General features: G+C 63.5%; 2 protein-coding genes across 7 annotated transcripts in view; both read left to right on the plus strand.

Annotated features, from left to right (window-relative positions):
- Window positions 1-238: 238 nt before the first annotated feature.
- On the plus strand, window positions 239-11612 carry BSG (basigin (Ok blood group)). 6 transcript variants are annotated; one of them, XM_025366674.1, is made up of 9 exons: window positions 239-771; window positions 6238-6585; window positions 7940-8096; window positions 8845-8927; window positions 9087-9235; window positions 9386-9662; window positions 10501-10525; window positions 10708-10784; window positions 10894-11612. In XM_025366674.1, exons 1-8 carry the CDS (start codon window positions 546-548, stop codon window positions 10769-10771), a joined length of 1329 nt encoding a protein of 442 aa, XP_025222459.1. In that variant the 5' UTR covers window positions 239-545; the 3' UTR covers window positions 10772-10784; window positions 10894-11612. The 6 variants fall into 6 exon arrangements, with proteins under 6 accessions (XP_025222459.1, XP_025222460.1, XP_025222462.1 ...); XM_025366675.1 differs by having other exon boundaries at window positions 9099-9235; window positions 10708-10775; XM_025366677.1 differs by lacking the exon at window positions 6238-6585 and having other exon boundaries at window positions 10708-10775.
- Window positions 11613-11662: 50 nt separating this feature from the next.
- LOC112612789 (potassium/sodium hyperpolarization-activated cyclic nucleotide-gated channel 2-like) overlaps window positions 11663-16797 on the plus strand; it is a 33672-nt gene continuing 28537 nt past the window's right edge. The window contains exon 1 of the mRNA XM_025367708.1: window positions 11663-11696. Within this exon, the coding sequence (XP_025223493.1) occupies window positions 11663-11696 (34 nt within the window). The remainder of the gene's footprint in view (window positions 11697-16797) is intronic.

Genomic DNA, 16797 nt, shown 5'->3' on the forward strand with positions numbered 1-16797 from the left:
CCTGGAAGTTGAGTTTCTTAACTCAGTTTTCCCAACCAAATGGCGAACAGGACGTTTATACTGAGAAATCATTCATTTTCTGAGATCCAGATTCCAGTGCCTTTTAAGTATTTTTACTTGGGGCGGAGGAGGTCGCTTCCTCCCGCCTAGTTTATTAATCTGTTCACATAGATATGTACGTTTTTAAAGGCAGAGAGGTGGGTCTCGCCATGTTGCCGCGGCTGGTCTCGAGCTCCCAGGCTCAAGCGATCCTCCCGCCTGGGCCGCCCAAGGCTCTGGGATTACAGACGTGAGCCACAGCGGCCGGCCCGTGTTTCACTCTGATCAAATCTGGGTAATGCACTTGGAACGTTTCAACCCCGTCGGCCGCACCGCTCCGCGCTCATTCCAGCTTTGAAAGCCGGAGGAAGAAACGCGCAGGCTCCAGCCGCGTCCCCGCGGGCCGCGCTCCCGTTTCCTAGCAACGCCCTGTCACGTGCGCCGCCGCCCGGCTTCCGTAGCGGGAGCCTGCCGGAGCCGGCGCGTCCGTGCGTGCGTGTGCGCGCATGCGCAGCCGGGGCGACCGGCGTGCCCCGCGCGCGCCCCGCCCCCGCGATGACGCCGTGCGTGCGCGCGCCCGGTCCGCGCCCCCGCCGGTTTTTATAGCGGCCGCGGGCGGCTCCGGCGGCGGTTGGAGGCTGCGGGGCCGGCGAGGAGGAGACATCATGGCGGCTAAGCTGTTCGTGCTGCTGGGTTTGGCGCTGCTGGGCGCCCACGGAGCCTCCGGGGCTGGTGAGGAGCGGGCCGGGGGCGGGGGTGCGGTCCTGCAGGGGCCGGGAATGGAGGCCGCGGCCGAGGCTGCGGTCCGGACCGGAAGCCAACGGGAGCGTGGGGCCTCGGCGCGGGGCCGCCTGGGGTGCGAAAGGCCGGCCCCGGGGGCTTCCCGCGCCAGCGTGGAGTTTGGGGGTGAAGTCCCAGGGTTTGAGGGGGGCTGGGGGTCCCTCCCGGCGCTGCCTGCCAGGCTCCCCCGGGCGTCGCGCCCTCTGTGTGTGGGCGTGAAGCCCCTGCTTGGGGGCGGGAGCCGGGGGGTCCTGGCCAGGCCGGTCTCGGTCGGGGGAGGTGGGCGTCCTGCTTTTCGGTGGCCTGGGGTTGGGGGTTCCCCGGCAGAGGTGGAGGCTCTCGCCTGATCCCCGGGCGAGGGCGTCTGCGAAGGCGGCTGGAGGTGGCCCGCCCGCCCGTCCCTCCGGCCAGGAGAAGGGAGACCCAGAGCCTGGGTGAGCGTCCCCTTTGGCCTGGAGTCGGGGCAGGGGCTGGGCTGGTGGCTGCCCGACCTGTCCTGCTGGACTGGACGCCGCAGGTCGGGGGAGAACGGCCTGAGGGTGGAGCCTGGAGACGGGCCCACCCTGCCTGCGCGTGTTAGGGTCACAGACCCTCCCCGGAGTGTCTGGGGCCCCCGCCAGGGCCCGCGCTGCCGGGAGCGATCGTCTTGGCGCTCTCTCCTGGAGAAGGGGCTTTTGTCCTCCAGGCGCACACGGAGGCTCTGAGTGGGTCAGCCCTCCGGATCGGGAAGGGATTACCGTTCTTCACGGGATTTAGCCCTGGCGTCTTGCCTCGGGTGTGCACCTGCCCCCGGGTGTTCTCCCAGACTCTTCAGCCCTCGCAGGCTCCCTCGAGGCGCCCTGCCTGGAAGGGAAGGCAGAATCTCCCTCGAGTGGCGCCAGCCTTCTCTCTGATTCTGCCTTGCTTCAGGGCACAGAATGTGGTGGTCTCTGAACGCCCCTCCTCCTTTACAGGCGAGGAAACCGAGCCCTGTGGGGAGTCGAGGTTCCAAGGTCACAATGAGGGGCCTTGGCCACCCCATTCAGCGCAGGAAATAGTGAGAAAGTCGTTTTTAGCAGACTCTGACCGGGCATTAGGTTTCCAGTGCTGTCTTAGGAGGGGCCGTGTGGGGGTGGGCGGACGCGGTTTGGAGAGTGCATTTGGGAAATGGATTGAGGTGTGTTTTTCCGGGAGAAAAGCATGACAGCCTTTCTTGCTTGGTAGAAAATTTCTTCCTTTATTGAGACCCCCATTTGGTTCTGGATTAAAGATTTATAGTGAGGCTTAATCCCAGCACTTTGGGAGGCTGAGGTGGGTGGATCACCTGAGGTCAGGAGTTCAAGACCAGCCTGGCCAACATAGTGAAACGCCATCTCTACTAAAAACACAAAAATTAGCTGGGCGTGGTGGCGCACGCCTGTAATCCCAGCCACTCGGGAAGCTGAGGCAAGAGAATCGCTTGAACCCAGGAGGTGAAGGTTGCAGTGAGCCGATATTGGGCCACTGCACTCCAGCCTAGGTAACAGAGGGAGACTGTCTTTTAAAAAAAAAAAAAAAAAAAAAAGCTGGGCGCGGTGTCTCACGCCTGTAATCCCAGCACTTTGGGAGGCTGAGTCAGGCGGATCACGAGGTCAGGAGATCAAGACCATCCTGGCTAACACGGTGAAACCCCGCCTCTTACTAAAAATTCAAAAACTTAACTGGGTGTGGTGGCAGGTGTCTGTAGTCCCAGCTTCTAGAGAGGCTGAGGCAGGAGAATGGTGTGAACCTGGGAGGCAGAGCTTGCAGTGAGCTGAGATGGCGCCGCTACACTCCAGCCTGGGCGACAGAGCGAGACTCCGTCTCAGACAAAAAAAAATTATAGTGACTGATGTGTTGGGAACAAGGTGTAGAGCTGGAGGGTCTGGGCTCCTGAAGGGTCAAGAGCAAGGGCTTGGAGCCTCTCTCCTGGGCATTGAGCCATAGGGGGCCTTGGGCAGAGGCTGAGGAGGGAGCTCCTTCTTCCAGGGGCTTTGCCAGCTAACTCCTGACCCACGTCTGAGATTTCGTCTTCCTGGTAACCGAAGTGGCCCTTTATCGAATGTCTCCTGGGCAAGGACCTGGCCCCAGCACTGGACCAGCTCTGTGGGGGAGACACAGATAGGAGCCCCCGGGCGAGGTGAATGTGTGAGATAAGCCACCGCCTCAGCCCGTGGAAACAGCGTCAGTGGTGGGAGCCAGCCAGGCTTGACTGGGTTTCAAGCCCAGCACGAGGCTCCCACGTTGAGCTAATTTGGACAGCCCAGTGGGTGAAAGACCTTTGGTCCATCCCTGCCGGGTAGCGCGGGTCATGGTTTTGTTCCTCTTGTGCAGGGGACTGAGAAGCGTTTCTCCCCAGCGGAAAGCTTAGCCCGGGGCTTACTGGCCAGAGCTGCATGTGGAGTCTGCAGTGTGGCAGCGCTGTGGTGCAGCCGTGTGTGTGCGTGCGTGTGTGTGTGGTGAGAAGTGGGTCTGTGCGTGTGTGTGTGGTGAGAAGTGGGTCTGTGTGTGCGTGTGTCTGTGGTGAGAAGTGGGTCTGTGTGTGTGTGTGTGGTGAGAAGTGGGTCTGTGTGTGTGTGTGATGAGAAGTGGGTCTGTGTGCGTGAGTGTGTGTGTGGTGAGAAGTGGGTCTGTGTGTGTGTGTGTGGTGAGAAGTGGGTCTGTGTGTGTGTGTGTGTGTGTGGTGAGAAGTGGGTCTGTGTGTGTGTGGTGAGAAGTGGGTCTGTGTGTGTGTGTGTGTGTGTGTGTGTGTGTGTGTGTGTGGGTGGTGAGAAGTGGATCCATGTCCGTGGAGCATGTTTGTGCTTTTAACCCCAATTTTGCTGGGGACTGACTTGTGAAGACCAGAAGATTTGGGCCACACAGCCTTGTCCTGTGTGGGGTGGACACTGCTGTTTGCTCTGTGAATTCGGGACTGTGTTTGCCTCTCCTGAAACTTGCTTCGGGGGCGTCTATGGGTTGGTGGGGCACGGCTGGGTGTGGTGAGTGCCCAGGGTTGGCCGTCCACGTCTCCTGCGGGCTTGTCAGGGACGGGAGGGCCCGGGTACGCCAGCTGGATCCGGAGGGCAGAGGGCTTCATCCCTGAGCTTCAGATGAGAGGAGTGGGAGCGCCGGGCTGCGGCTGGTGGGGGCGGGTAGGGGAGGTGCCTGAGGCCGCTTCCCAGAGCTGTTCTCTGGCTCCTGTGTGAGCACTGCAGTGGGTGGGGAGGAGGGCGGGTGGGGGTGGGTGGGGAGGAGGGCGGGTGGGGGTGGGTGGGGGCCGGCAGCCTTATCCTGCAGGGCCGCTTGTGTACAAGTACCACGCGGCCTGCCTGGCCCAGAGCCCTGGCCTGGCTGCCGAGTGGGCAAGGAGGCGGCGGCTGTTTTTAGATGAAGGTGACTTTAGTTGAGAACATGGGTTGCAGCTCATATGGCCAGAATCGAATTCTAACCTTTCTGAGGCTGTGGCCGAGTGTCAGGCGCTGCGCGTCCTCCTGGTGCTCATGGGCAGAGGCTCCTGGTGCGGCCAGCGAGGTGGGGTCGCGGGTGGGGTGGGGGGCTCTCATTGCCCCCGAGGAGCCTCTGTGGAGGCTTTCTCTTCCAGACAGCCCACCCCAGTGACATTTCAGTACAGACACAAACGCCATCAGCATCTGGAGGGGCCACAGGGTCGTTCTGTCCAAAGCCTTTTGGTCCCTTTGGGAGGGACGCCGCCCGCTGAGAAGGTGGCGGACCCAGTGGTAGCACCGTGACCGGTGCAGATGGTCCCTGGGAGCCCGGAACTCCCGGGAAGGTGGGTGGGGCCCCCGCCTGGTCCTCCTCTGCCCTGTGTGCCCTGCCCGGCCTGGCGGTGGGGTGTGGTGACTCAGGGGCCAGCCTTCTCCTAGCAGCCCTGGGTGAGGAGGATGTGGAGCGCAGCCCTGCAGGGCGGAGGATGAGGAGAGGGGCTGCTGCAGGGCAGGAAGGGGCTTGCCAGCTGGGCCGCCTCTGGCTGTGCTTCCTGCCCTGACTCACCTCGCCCAGCTCTGCATGGAGCTGCCGGTTTTGCAGTCTGGGAAATCTTAACTCCCAAGAAATGTAGGTTACCAGGAGGAGATCCCTTTGTGAAAATGGCACTGCCAGCCAGGCGCGGTGGCTCACGCCTATAATTCCAACACTCTGGGAGGCCCAGGAGGGTGGATCACGAGGTCAGGAGTTCAATACCAGCCTGGCCAAGATGGTGAAACTCCGTCTCTACTAAAAATACAAAACATTAGCTGAGTGCGGTGGCCACATGTAATCCCAGCTACTCAGGAGTCGGGAGGCTGAGGCAGGAGAATTGCTTGAACCCCAGAGGCAGAGGTGGTGGCGAGCTGAGATTGCGCCTCTGCACTCCAGCCTGGCAACAGAGTGAGACTGTCTCAAAAAAAAAAAAGAAAAGAAAAGAAAAGAAAAAGAAAATGGCAGTGCCAGAACGTGTTAACTGCGCCTGCCTGGAGTTCGCCTCCGGTGGTCAGGGGCGAACCTCTGCTGTCCCTGTGGCATTGGGGCCTGTGACCTGTGCACTGCCATGCAGCCTCGGGGCCGTGAGCACGTGTGTACACGTGTACGTGTTGTGGCGTGTGTGTCTGCAGATGTGTGTCCTTGTATACGTGTGTGTTGTGGCGGTGCCTGGGGAGCCTGACCTCAGAGGGTGCTGTGGGGAGGGGGCTGCCAGTTCCCGGGGCGAGGAGGCACTCCCCATGCTTCCCCTTAGGCTGGGCTGGGCTGTTCTGACAGGCGGGTGCCAGGCACAGTGTGAGGGTCTGTGGATTCCCTTGTGCTCCTTCGCGGCTCTGGGGGCCTTCCCTTGCGTTTCGAAGGAAGGGGTGGCGGGTGGCCAGAGGTGAGGGGCCCTGAGGCCCTGCCTGGCTCCCAGCTTCCCAAAGCCCCATCTCTCTGGGTCACCGCCCTCAGAGATTGCTGAGGACACCAGCTTTCCACCCAGGGGCCATCCTAAAGGAGCCGGGCTAGGAGCTCCCGGACAGAGGCCGCCTGACCCTTTGGCTTTGGGGTTTGTTTTTCTCAGCAGCTCACCGGGTCTCTGGGGTGGGGCTATCGGGCAGAAGGCAGAGGACGCTGCCCTTGGGAGCTGAGCTCCCGGCAGCCCTCGGGGCTCAGGACTCCTGGCTGTTCTGCACAGTTTCATGTGTTTTGTGTTTTGAAACGGTGTGTGGTCCCACAGTTGTGCCCTCAGAAGCCGCCGTGGCTGCCATGAGGTAGGAGTGGACTGGACGGCCATGGTGGCCCCCCCAGTCTTTCCCGTGCCATGCTCTTTCCAGCCGGGCCCCATCACTCCCCCACACGCGGAAAGGAAGTGGCTTCCCACCCGTCCTGGCCGGGAGTCCTGTGGCAAGGCCCTCCCCAGGGGCTGCCCTCCCAAGTCCCCTGGGCACTAACAAGGCCCCCGCACTCTCCCTGCAGCCGGCTTCGTCCAGGCGCCGCTGTCCCAGCAGAGGTGGGTGGGGGGCAGTGTGGAGCTGCACTGCGAGGCCGTGGGCAGCCCGGTGCCCGAGATCCAGTGGTGGTTTGAAGGGCACGGTCCCAACGACACCTGCTCCCAGCTCTGGGACGGCGCCCGGCTGGACCGCGTCCACATCCACGCCACCTACCACCAGCACGCGGCCAGCACCATCACCATCGACACGCTTGCAGAGGAGGACACGGGCACCTATGAGTGCCGGGCCAGCAACGACCCGGACCGCAACCACCTGACCCGGGCGCCCAGGGTCAAGTGGGTCCGCGCCCAGGCAGTCGTGCTAGTCCTGGAACGTGAGTGGCGGGCACCGCCCTCCCCGCCTCCTTCATTTTCCCTCCTGTGCCGCTCGCCTCCCGGCTCCTGCTCCGTAGAACCCAGATGCCTCCTCCCCTCTCCGTCCCGCTGTGCCCCATGGGCCCACCACCTGGACAGAGGGGCCCGGACCTGAAGAGGGTGGGCTCGCTGCTTGACCACCAGTGCTGGCAGCCTGGCTTGGGGAGGGCAGGGCTCTGCCCTCCAGCAGGTGGGTCCTCGTCCTCCCCTCGACCCTCCTCGTGCCGTCTGTTCCGCCGTTCCTTTCTGCTCCCCTGGGCGCCTGCCCAGCTCCCTCCCTGAGCGTCCGTACTGCAAGCCTGAGGGGCCTCCAAGCTCAGCCCAGGCTTGCAGGTCTCAGAACCTTCTGTGTCCTTCGCAGCGTCTCTTTCTAAGGGATTTTCACATTTCAGTTCCTAGTGGGAATATTGTAAACTGACCAAGAACCAAGAGATTTGCTTGTTGGGGATTGGCAGAAGAACGGGTGCTCCCAGCACTGCTGGAGTGCTGTCAGCCTGGGGTCGGGGGGTGTGGAGCCACCTGGGTGCCTCCTAGAGAAGGGCATGGGAGCCTTGGCCAGGGGCTGCTGTGGCTATTTTTTTTTTTTTTTTTTCCTGGAGACGGATTCTTGCTCTGTTGCCCAGTTGGAGTGCAGTGGCACGGTATCGGCTCAGTGCAACCTCCACCTCCTGGGTTCAAGCGATTCTCCTCCTTCAGCCTCCCAAGTAGCTGTGATTACAGGCACGAGCCAACACGCCTGGTTAATTTTTTTGTACTTTTAGTAGAGATGGGGTTTCACCATGTGGGCCAGGCTGGTCTTAAACTCCCGACCTTGTGATCCGCCCACCTCAGCCTCCCAAGTGCTGGGCCGGGATTACAGGTGTGAGCCACCGCGCCGGCCGGCTACGTTTTTAGAAAGGAATTTCCAGTTTGTGCTAGGGCTGCTCCAAGGGCCTGATGCCCTGGTCCTGGCTCAGGGACGCGAGTGGTGCCTTGTCTGTCCCCACACCCCGGTCCCAGCCTCGTGTGTCTCCGGGCAGGAACATCACCAGGCGGGGCCGCTCGGTTGCCAGCGCCTTAGCCCAGGGCCCGCCAGCTGCTGGCGAAGGGCGCCTTCCCGAAGGGGCCTCCTCAGCAGGCGCTTGTGGCTCTTCTCTTCCCGGAGGTGCGGTCAAAGTTCCCCCTGGGCTTCCAGTCTTCGGGGTGTCAGGGCCACGGTGTTTTCGGGAGTGAAAACAAGCCCTTCCCGGGAGGAGCCACAGGTTCCTGGGGCTCGGGCAGGCAGCGCGGCCGTGCTCCTCCACTCTGCTGACCGCGTCTCGCCGGGCCTCGCAGCCGGCACAGTCTCCACTTCCGTAGAAAACATTGGCTCGAAGACACTCCTCACCTGCTCCTTGAACGACAGCTCCACAGAGGTCACCGGGCACCGCTGGCTGAAAGGTGGCGCGGTGCTGAAGGAGGACACGCTGCCCGGCCAGAAAACGGACTTCGAGTGAGTGCCGGACCGCGGAACGCCACCACGTGCCCCTTCTCACAGCTCTCTTGCCGCGAGTGGCCTGTGGTCCGTGAGAACAAAAGACTGGTCGCCAGGCTCGATCCAGGCGGAAGTTAGGGACCAGCTCCACTCGGACCCCCAGAGGGAAACCCCAGGGAGGGGTCCGAGGGCGCCCTTGGGAGCCAGGTGGCTCCAGTAGCCCTGACAGGCGTCCCTGTTGCTCCCTCGCCAGGTCCCGGACACAAAAGGGCGCCACACTGCCAGGTCCCGGGCACAAAAGGGTGCCACACTGCCAGGTCCCGGGCACACGTGCAGGCCTCCCGGGCTCTGTGCTCCTGACACAAGAGGGTGCCACACTGAGGCCTGCCTGGCTCAGCCCCCAGACGCTGTCATGGCCAGAGCCTTGTCATCACTGGAGCTGGGACGGCCCTGGGAGCACAGAGCCTTTTGTTTTGAGGCTCACTGGGAAGACAGTCCCAGGGTGTGGGGTGCAGAGCAGGGACCAGAGGTGACGGGTTTGTCGTCAGGGAGAGGGTCCTGTTTGCTGGTTCTCTCACCTGGAGGGTCTTGGCAGCCTGGCTCTGTCCTGGGGCCGTATGGGGACACCAGGAGTTTTGTTGAGGTTCAGACTTGACTGGGACAGTTAGACTTTTTCACTGTGCCGTGGCTGGGCCCCTGGAGAGCCTTGGGTCCTGGGAGGCATCCTGCAGAGCCGGGCCCAGCTCACTGCCTGCTGTGGTTGCAGGGTGGACTCCGACGACCTCTCGGGAGAGTACTCCTGCGTCTTCCTCCCCGAGCCCACGGGCAGGGCCGACATCCAGCTCGACGGTGAGTCCTGCAGCCAGGGGTGCCAGGCGCCGCCGACTATCGGGGGAAGCGGTTGGCCTCAAGCACCCGGCACATCCCGGAGCCCTGCCCTGCTCCCTGGAGGGGCACAGCCCTCGCGCTGCAGGGAGCCCTGCGGTTCCAGGCTCCTCTCTCTCTCAGCCCTCCTGTCAGGCGCCCCCAGAGTGAAGGCTGTGAAGTCGTCAGAACACGTCAGCGAGGGGGAGACGGCCGTGCTGGCCTGCAAGTCAGAGTCCCTGCCCCCCATCACCAACTGGGTCTGGTACAAGATAACTGACTCTGGGGACCAGGTGAGAAGCCAGGGCGGCCCGGGGTCCCGGGCTCAGCCCTCAGGACTGGGGGAGGGGCCTGGGCCGGGGGTCCCGGGCTCAGCCCTCAGGACGGGGTGAGGGGCCTAGGTCCGGGGTCCTGGACTCAGCCCCTGTCCTTGGTCCCCCTAGGTCATCGTGAACGGCTCCCAGGGCAGGTTCTTCGTGAGTTCCTCGCAGAGCCGGTCGGAGCTACGCATCGAGAACCTGAACATGGAGGCCGACCCCGGCAAGTACGCGTGCAATGGCACCAGCTCCGAGGGCACCGACCAGGCCGTGGTCACCCTCCGCGTGCGCAGCCACCTGGCCGCCCTTTGGCCCTTCCTGGGCATCGTGGCTGAGGTGCTGGTGCTGGTCACCATCATCTTCATCTATGAGAAGCGCCGGAAGCCCGAGGACGTCCTGGATGGTGAGCCGTCTGCCCTCCTGCCCACACGCCCCGCTCTTGGGGTGGTCCGGGGCCACTCCTGGTCAGTCCCTGCCAGCCCCACCGCTGACCCAGAGCTCGGAAGCAAGGAGCCCCGGGCGGGGAGTTGATAGGACCCTGAAAGGCAGTGTGGGATGGAGCGTCCGGTCCGTCCCTGGGCAGCTGCGACTCAGTGGGCAGCGAGACCCCAGGAGGAGGAAGAGGCAGCAGCTTCACCCCACAGCCTCACCCAACCCTTCCCTCCCCCTCACGTGGCTGCAAGCCAGTGTCCTCCATGGTAAGCCAGCCCTTGCTGCTCCGCCCGACCTCGTGGCAGCTGCGAAGAGCCCAGGGCCATGGTATCAGGGAGTCCTGGCCTCTGCATGATCGGGCTCGGGAACCTGAGGTCAGCCATGCTCGGCTCCGGCAGCGCCTGCGGCTCTTCTGCTCCTCGGGCTGCGTGTTCTGGGGCGAGGCCTGTGTGGGCCTGTGGTGGCGGCTCTTGGAAAGCACTGGGGGGCAGGAGTGAGGCCCATGAGGCCGTGGGGACAGCTTACCTTGGGGGGGGGGGGCAGCTCGCCGGGGGGGGGGGGACAGCTCGCCGTGGGAGGGGGACAGCTTGCCGTGGGGAGCACACCGCAGGTGGGGAGGGCGGGTTTTCCCTGCACCATTCGGCCTCAGAAGATGCACACGGCCGGGGCTGATGCGCTGCCCTGAGCCACCTGGAGGTCACTGAGGGCAGGGCCAGCAGCACAGATGTCCCTGCTCGGGGGCCTGAGTGGGACCAGCTCTGACAGGCTGTTCTCTCGTCTTCTCTTTCATGGTGGCGGTCCTCCTTCAGATGACGACGCGGGCTCTGCTCCCCTGTAAGTCCCAGCTGTGGGGTTCGGGGTCCCAAGGAGCTGCCTGCTGCCCCAGGCCTTTAAAACACAAAGACAGAGCCCCCCGGCTTCAGTATTCTGGGGTCCTGGGGGCCGGGGTGGGCAGGGGTGACTTGGAGAGGGTGACTTGTCGGAGACACCCTCTCACGCGGCCCCTCATGCCCCAGGAAGAGCACTGGGCAGCACCTGAACGACAAAGGCAAGAAAGTCCGACAGAGGAACTCCTCCTAGCCAGGTGCGGCGGGCGGGCGGGCGGGCGGGAGCTCCTCCTGAGCCAGGGCAGTGGGCTCCTGGGTCCCGCCTGTGGGCCGCTGGGAGGTGGGTCCAGTCTGAGCGCCCCTCCCTGTCCCCAGGTGGCCCGAGGACGCTCCCCGCCCCCGCGTCTGCGTCGCCGCTGGAGTCCACTCCCAGTGCTTGCAAGATTCCAAGTTCTCGCCTCTTAAAGAAAACCCACCCCATAGATTCCCATCATACGCTTTCGTCTTTTTAAAAAAAGTAGGGTTTTCTTTCTGCATTCAGGATTCTGTTCCTTAGGTTTTTTCCTTTGTGAGTATTTCTCGAGAGCCCGGGAGCTGCGGCGCCGCGGCCCGCCTGTGGCTTTCCGTCTCTGGGTCTGAGTCATGGCGGGGGGGCGGCGCAGCCTTCTCCACTGGCTGCGGAAGGTCACAGGTCACACGAGGGGCCCGCGTCCTGCCTGTCTGAAGCCAATGCTGTCTGGTTGCGCCATTTTTGCGCTTTTATGTTTAATTTTATGAAGGCCACAGGTCTGTGTTTGACTCAGCCTCAGGGACGACTCCGACCTCTTGGCCACAGAGGACTCACCTGCCCACACTGAGGGCAACCCCGTCACGGCCTCAAGTCACCCCCAAGCCCCTTCCTTGCCTGTGCATCCGGGGGCAGCTCTTTGGAGGGTTTGCTGGGGAACTGGCGCCGTCGCTGGGACTCCAGAACCGTGGACGCCCCTCCCCAGCTCGCCCCTCGAGGACAGCCCACTCTCCACAGCACCAGGACTCAGTGGGAGCCCCTGTCCCACCCACCGCCACAATAAAGATCGCCCCCACCCCCACCCTCACCCTCTCCTGGCTCCTGTCTGCGCCTGGCGGGCTTGGGTCGCCCGAGAGCATGTTCACCCTGGGCTCTGGTGACCACAGCAGGGGTGGGTCCGGTGCCGGGACCTGACGTGTGAGGACGGGTCTGCTGAGACCCCAGTGGGTGTTGGGGGCCTGGGGGCATGGGCTGGACTGGGAACTTGGAAGGCAGCTGGGACCGACCCCGTGCCTCAGAGCCACACAGCAGAGGGTTGGCACTGACCTGAGTCTTCTCTGAGCCTGTTACTCCTCTCGGCGTGCTTTGGGCCTGACAAAGGCTGAGGCTTTCGGCTGCCTGCCCCATAGCTGCCCGCACCGACCCTCCTGGGCGGGCTGCTTGGGCAAGGTTCAGGCGTGGTCCTGGCGGCTCCTGGAGAGCAGGTGTGTGAAGCTGGTTCCTGGAGGCTGAGGGATGTCCAGCCCCTGTCCGCCCAGCACGTGGAACAGACGTGGCTGCAGGGCTGGAGAACTTGGGGGGGACCAGGAGCTTACAGCGTGGAGGTTGCAAGGCACAGGGCTAGTGACTGGGTGTGGAGGGAGGTTTGCAGCTGTCAGCCCTGTAGGCACGGGGCCTCCTGCTGGTCTGAGCGGGGGTCTCGGGGTGGAGGTCAGCAGAAGAGGCTGAGTAGGGGCTTAGGGAGCCTGGGTGGGTTCCCAGAGAAGCCAGGAATCAGGTGGGAGGCCAGTGTGTTCTGAGCTGGGGCCGGCTCAGGGTCCCTGGCAGTGACCGCCCTGCCAGTTCCACAGCTGGGCGCTCCCCGCTGCTGCCACCAGGTGGCACCACATACCCGTGGGGAGGGCGGCAGGTCCTGGAGCCCCTGTGCCCGGGCAGCCTGGCAGCCCCTCCTGGGCTGAGACCACGGAGTCCCAGGCATCACCCACTGAGTGTATGCTCAGTGACCCGCGAATAGGGATGCCCATTCTGCTTTCATTGATTAGGCGCCTGTGGTATACCTGGAGCTGGAGGTTGTGCGTGGACAACAGGCAGAAGGGTCCAGTGGGATGGAGACTGCCAACAGGATGATGGGAAGGGGCGCGTTGGGGGGCATCGCTTGGCATGCAGCCCACGTGGGCCCCTGGCTCGGGTCTCCCCCCCACCTCCCTGCCTGGGCTCTGTCCCCCCTCAAGGGTCCCAGGCTCTGTCCATCTTTCTGCCGCACCCCAGCCCCAGGCGTGGGCCCACAGTGCCTGTGGACGCCTCATGCTCTGCACCGCGTGGAAGGTGTGAGAGTTGCAGGTCAGGCCAGCCTTGGGAGATGGACGGGTTTCTTGGGGTGGCGACCAGCAGGTGGGGGGTCTGGGTCCCTGCAGGGTCAACCGCCGGAGAAAGCAGCCGCTCACCCATAGGTGCTTCCTTCGTCTTTTTTCTTTGCACACAGAAATATAAGCCTGATTCGCAAAAGTATAGCCGCTCAGCATGTAGCCCTGTGCACCTTACCTCAGCATTTGGTGTCCATGTTCATCGACAAGCATCCAGTGAGCACTGAGGTGTGCAGAGATGGGGCTCATGTGTGGCTGAGACTGGGATGCCACCCCCTTTCCTAAGCCTCTGTTTCCTCAGCTGTAAGCTGGGGCCGCAGGCGACACGCACCACTCCACCTGGCTCGTTTAGTATTTAGTCAAACTGCAGATTTTCCAGGCGGGCTCAGTGCCTGCCCTGGCCTGATTCTGTCTTCCTGGTCTTACACTGCTTTTCACTCCAAAGCCCCCAAATTGTAGAAGCTTTCAGGGCATCCGACCTGGACCTGTCCTGACCAAGTGGGAAATGCAGGTCCGAGGTTGGTAAATGCGGTAAACAATGCTGAGAGAGGCTGCAGGCAGCGGGGAGGTGGGGAAGACCCTGGGGAGGGAACGGCAGGGTCTGGGGAGGCTCAGCAAGGAGGGGTCGGGGGGTCCGGGGCCCAGTGACCCAGGCACACAAAGGCCAGGCATGGGCAGAGGAGTACAAACTGCAGGGCTTTCTGCCAAAGGCACTGGGAGCCGTGGGTGGTTGTAGGCCACAGACCAGCGTGACTGAGGAGACAGGCCCTGGGTCTCCATGCTCCCTACACAAGTCAGGTGTCAGGTGTGGTCCCATCTCAGGGCCTTTGCACAGGCTGTGCTGCCTGTCCAGAGCACGCTTCCTGCGGCTTCCCGGGCCGCACCCCCTCCTTCAGGCCTTCTCCCGGCACCTCGCCCCTCTCCCCACCCCGAGTGTTTGGACAGCGCTCACCACCTTCTGCTGGACAGTATCTTATTTGCTACTCTTACGGTTGACTGTGATAACCAGCTTCTCCCCTGGCTGGCTCTGAGTCAGCCACACTCTGAATGCTGGGCCCCTGGAGCAGGTGCTTAGTCAGTCTTTGGTTTGTTTTTAGACGGAGTCTGGCTGTGTCGCCCAGGCTGGAGGGCAGTGGGGCCATCTTGACTCGCTGCACCTCCCAGGTTCAAGCGATTCTCCTGCCTCAGCCTCCTCCTGCGTAGCTGAGATGACAGGCGTGCGCCACCATGCCTGGCTAATTTTTGTATTTTTATTAGAAACAGCATTTTGCTATGTTGGCCAGGATGGTCTCGAACTCCTGATCCACCCGCCTCGGCCTCCCAAAGTGCTGGGATTACAGGCTTGAGCCACCGTGCCTGGCCAACTTTATTTATTATTATTATTATTATTATTTTTTTTTTCTGAGATGGAGTCTTGCTCTGTCACCAAGAGCTGGAGTGCATGGTGCGATCTCGGCTCACTGCAACGTCCGCCTCCTGGGTTCAAGCAACTCTCCTGCCTCAGCCTAGCTGGGACTGCAGGCATGCACCGCACCCAGCTAATTTTTGTATTTTTAGTAGAGACGGGGTTTCACCATGTTGGTCAGGCTGGTCTCGATCTTTAAATATTTTTAAAATTAAAATAAATAAGCATGGCCGGGGGGTGGCTCACACTTGTAATCCCAGTACTTTGGGAGGCCGAGGCGGGTGGGTCACCTGAGGTCAGGAGTTTGAGACCAGCCTGGCCCAACATGGCGAAACCCCGTCTCTAAAATTAGCTGGGCGTGGTGGCGGGCACCCGTAATCCCAGCTAGTCTGGAGGCTGAGGCAGGAGAATCGCTTAAACCCGGGAGGCAGAGGCTGCAGTGAGCCGAGGTCACATCACTGCGCTCCAGCCTGGGCAGCGACAGAGCGAGACTCCATCTGAAAATTAATTAACAAATGCAGAGTACTCCAGCCTGGGCAAGGGGTCAGAGTGAGTGTGCTGAGGCCAGGGAGGGTCCCTGCTCACACTGACAGGCACTGGCCCGGGTAAGCCTGTGGGCTGGAGAGGAGTCGCCGGGATCTTGTGGGAAGGACCCCGAGCCAGCCTCCCTAGTGACTTGCAGGTTCTGCCGGCGCCTGGAGGAGGCGTCTTTTTGCTTCTGCCACTGCCAGGCATGGGCGGTTCTCATGCCATGCGGGTCCCGCCGCCTCCCTGCTCCCAAGCGCGAGCCCCAGGGCTCTGGCGACCTGCCCAGCCTGACATCTTCCCAGGGTGAACATAAAAGATCCCCCTTCAGCTGGAGCACGCATCTGCCTCGGGGCGGGCCACAGCCTGGCACTGCCAACTGTGCCACCAGCCCAGCCTCTCCCGCGACACCTTGGGACGAACAGCTGTCCTGCCCGCCTGTGCGGAGGTGGCCGGCGGGGCCGGCCGGCGTGGGGGCACAGAGATCCCCAGGGTGTGGGGCAGTTGGCCGGGACGAGAGACTCGGTCGGGCTCAGCCCATCCAGTGTCAACCGGGGGCATGCTGGCCCTCCCTCAAGTACCACTGAGTGCCTCCTGTGTGCAGGAAGGGGGCCATCTCTGCCCCGGTGGCCCCGAGGTGCAGGTGGGCAGGCGGCACCCGACACACAGGGCATCATGGCTGAGGGGACGTCAGGCCAGGTGCCAGAAGGGTCCCAGGAGGGCAGGAGGGTCCCAGGAGGGCACCGGGAGGGTGCCAGGAGGGTCCCAGGAGGATCTCAGGAGGGTGCCAGGAGGGTCCCAGGAGGATCTCAGGAGGGTCCCAGGAGAGTGCCATGAGGGTGGGGATGTTCAGCCTCCACTTCTTCGTGTATGACTGTCTCTCTCCTCTCTCTCACTTGCCAACTCTCTCACCCACCCCATCCCGGCTGTCTGGTGGGCTGGGTGGGCTGGGTGGCTAGGGACACAGGCCTCATGTCACCTGGCACCAAGCAGCCCCCACACTCGGCCTGGCTGCGGCCCAGAAGCAGAGCCTTGGGAAGCACCTGTCTCAGAGCCGGAGACTGGGGGCACAGCCGCACCCGAAGCTTGAGGGGTCGGGGAGGGAGGCAGCCCCGGGGCAGAGGGCTCTGGTGCCTGTGCGAAGGCACTAGCGGGCTCTGGGTCTCCCTGTGACCCCAATCTAAAGCCCACCAGACCTAGAGGAGACCCCCGCCCGCACTGCTCCCCAGGGCACAGTTTGAGGGGTGAGTGGACCTAGAGGAGACCCCCCCACCCCGCACTGCTCCCCAGGGCACGGTTTGAGGGGTGGGTGGGAGCCCCACACCCTCGGGTGCCTCTTCTAGTTTTCCCTGTCAGTTTCCTCAAATGCAGACCAGGGAGAGGTCTCCCAGAACGGCCCCTAAGCCGGCCGGCCCCTCCCCACGCACTCAAGGGTCCGTGTCCAGGGCCCACGGGCGACCCAGCAAGGGCTCCTGTGACCTTTAGAAACACGCTTTCATTGTGGGAGTCTTCAAACCTACGGAAAGCAAGGAGGCGCTGGCCGTGGCGGCCTCCCGACTCCCAGGCCCGCGTGCACCCTCCCCGCGCCGGTGCCCTCCGGGCAGAGGTGGAAGCCGCGGCGCGGGAGAGGCGGCCCCGGCCGGGCAGCGGGGCTCCGTGACCTTGGGCGCGTCCTTACACGTCGCGGGCCTCAGTTTCCCCTCCAGGGGAGAGGCCCGCGCGGGGCTCCGAGGCCTCGGGCCGCGTGACCTTGGGGCGCCCCGGACCCCGCGGCCCGAGTTTCCCGGCGCCGGGCGGAGGCGGCGCGCGGGGAGGGGGCGCAGCCGGGCGGGACTCCCGCCCCCGCCCCTCCCCCGCCGCGAGGCTCCGCCCCCCGCGGCTCCGCCCCACCCCGCCCCCGCCTCCCCCCTCCCTCGGGCTCCGGCCGGCGGCGGCGGCGGCGGCTCCGCTCCGCACTGCCCGGCGCCGCCTCGCCATGG

The sequence above is a fragment of the Theropithecus gelada genome, chromosome 19 (assembly GCF_003255815.1).
Source record: "Theropithecus gelada isolate Dixy chromosome 19, Tgel_1.0, whole genome shotgun sequence".
Classification (NCBI taxonomy): domain Eukaryota; kingdom Metazoa; phylum Chordata; class Mammalia; order Primates; family Cercopithecidae; genus Theropithecus; species Theropithecus gelada.

Bases quoted from the DNA above. Each gene is read 5' to 3' on its own strand.
- BSG (XM_025366674.1), top strand. From the start codon at position 546: ATGCGCAGCCGGGGCGACCGGCGTGCCCCGCGCGCGCCCCGCCCCCGC. The intron at 9,236-9,385 runs GTGAGAAGCCAG...TGGTCCCCCTAG, and splicing joins TAACTGACTCTGGGGACCAG to GTCATCGTGAACGGCTCCCA. The intron at 9,663-10,500 runs GTGAGCCGTCTG...GTCCTCCTTCAG, and splicing joins GCCCGAGGACGTCCTGGATG to ATGACGACGCGGGCTCTGCT.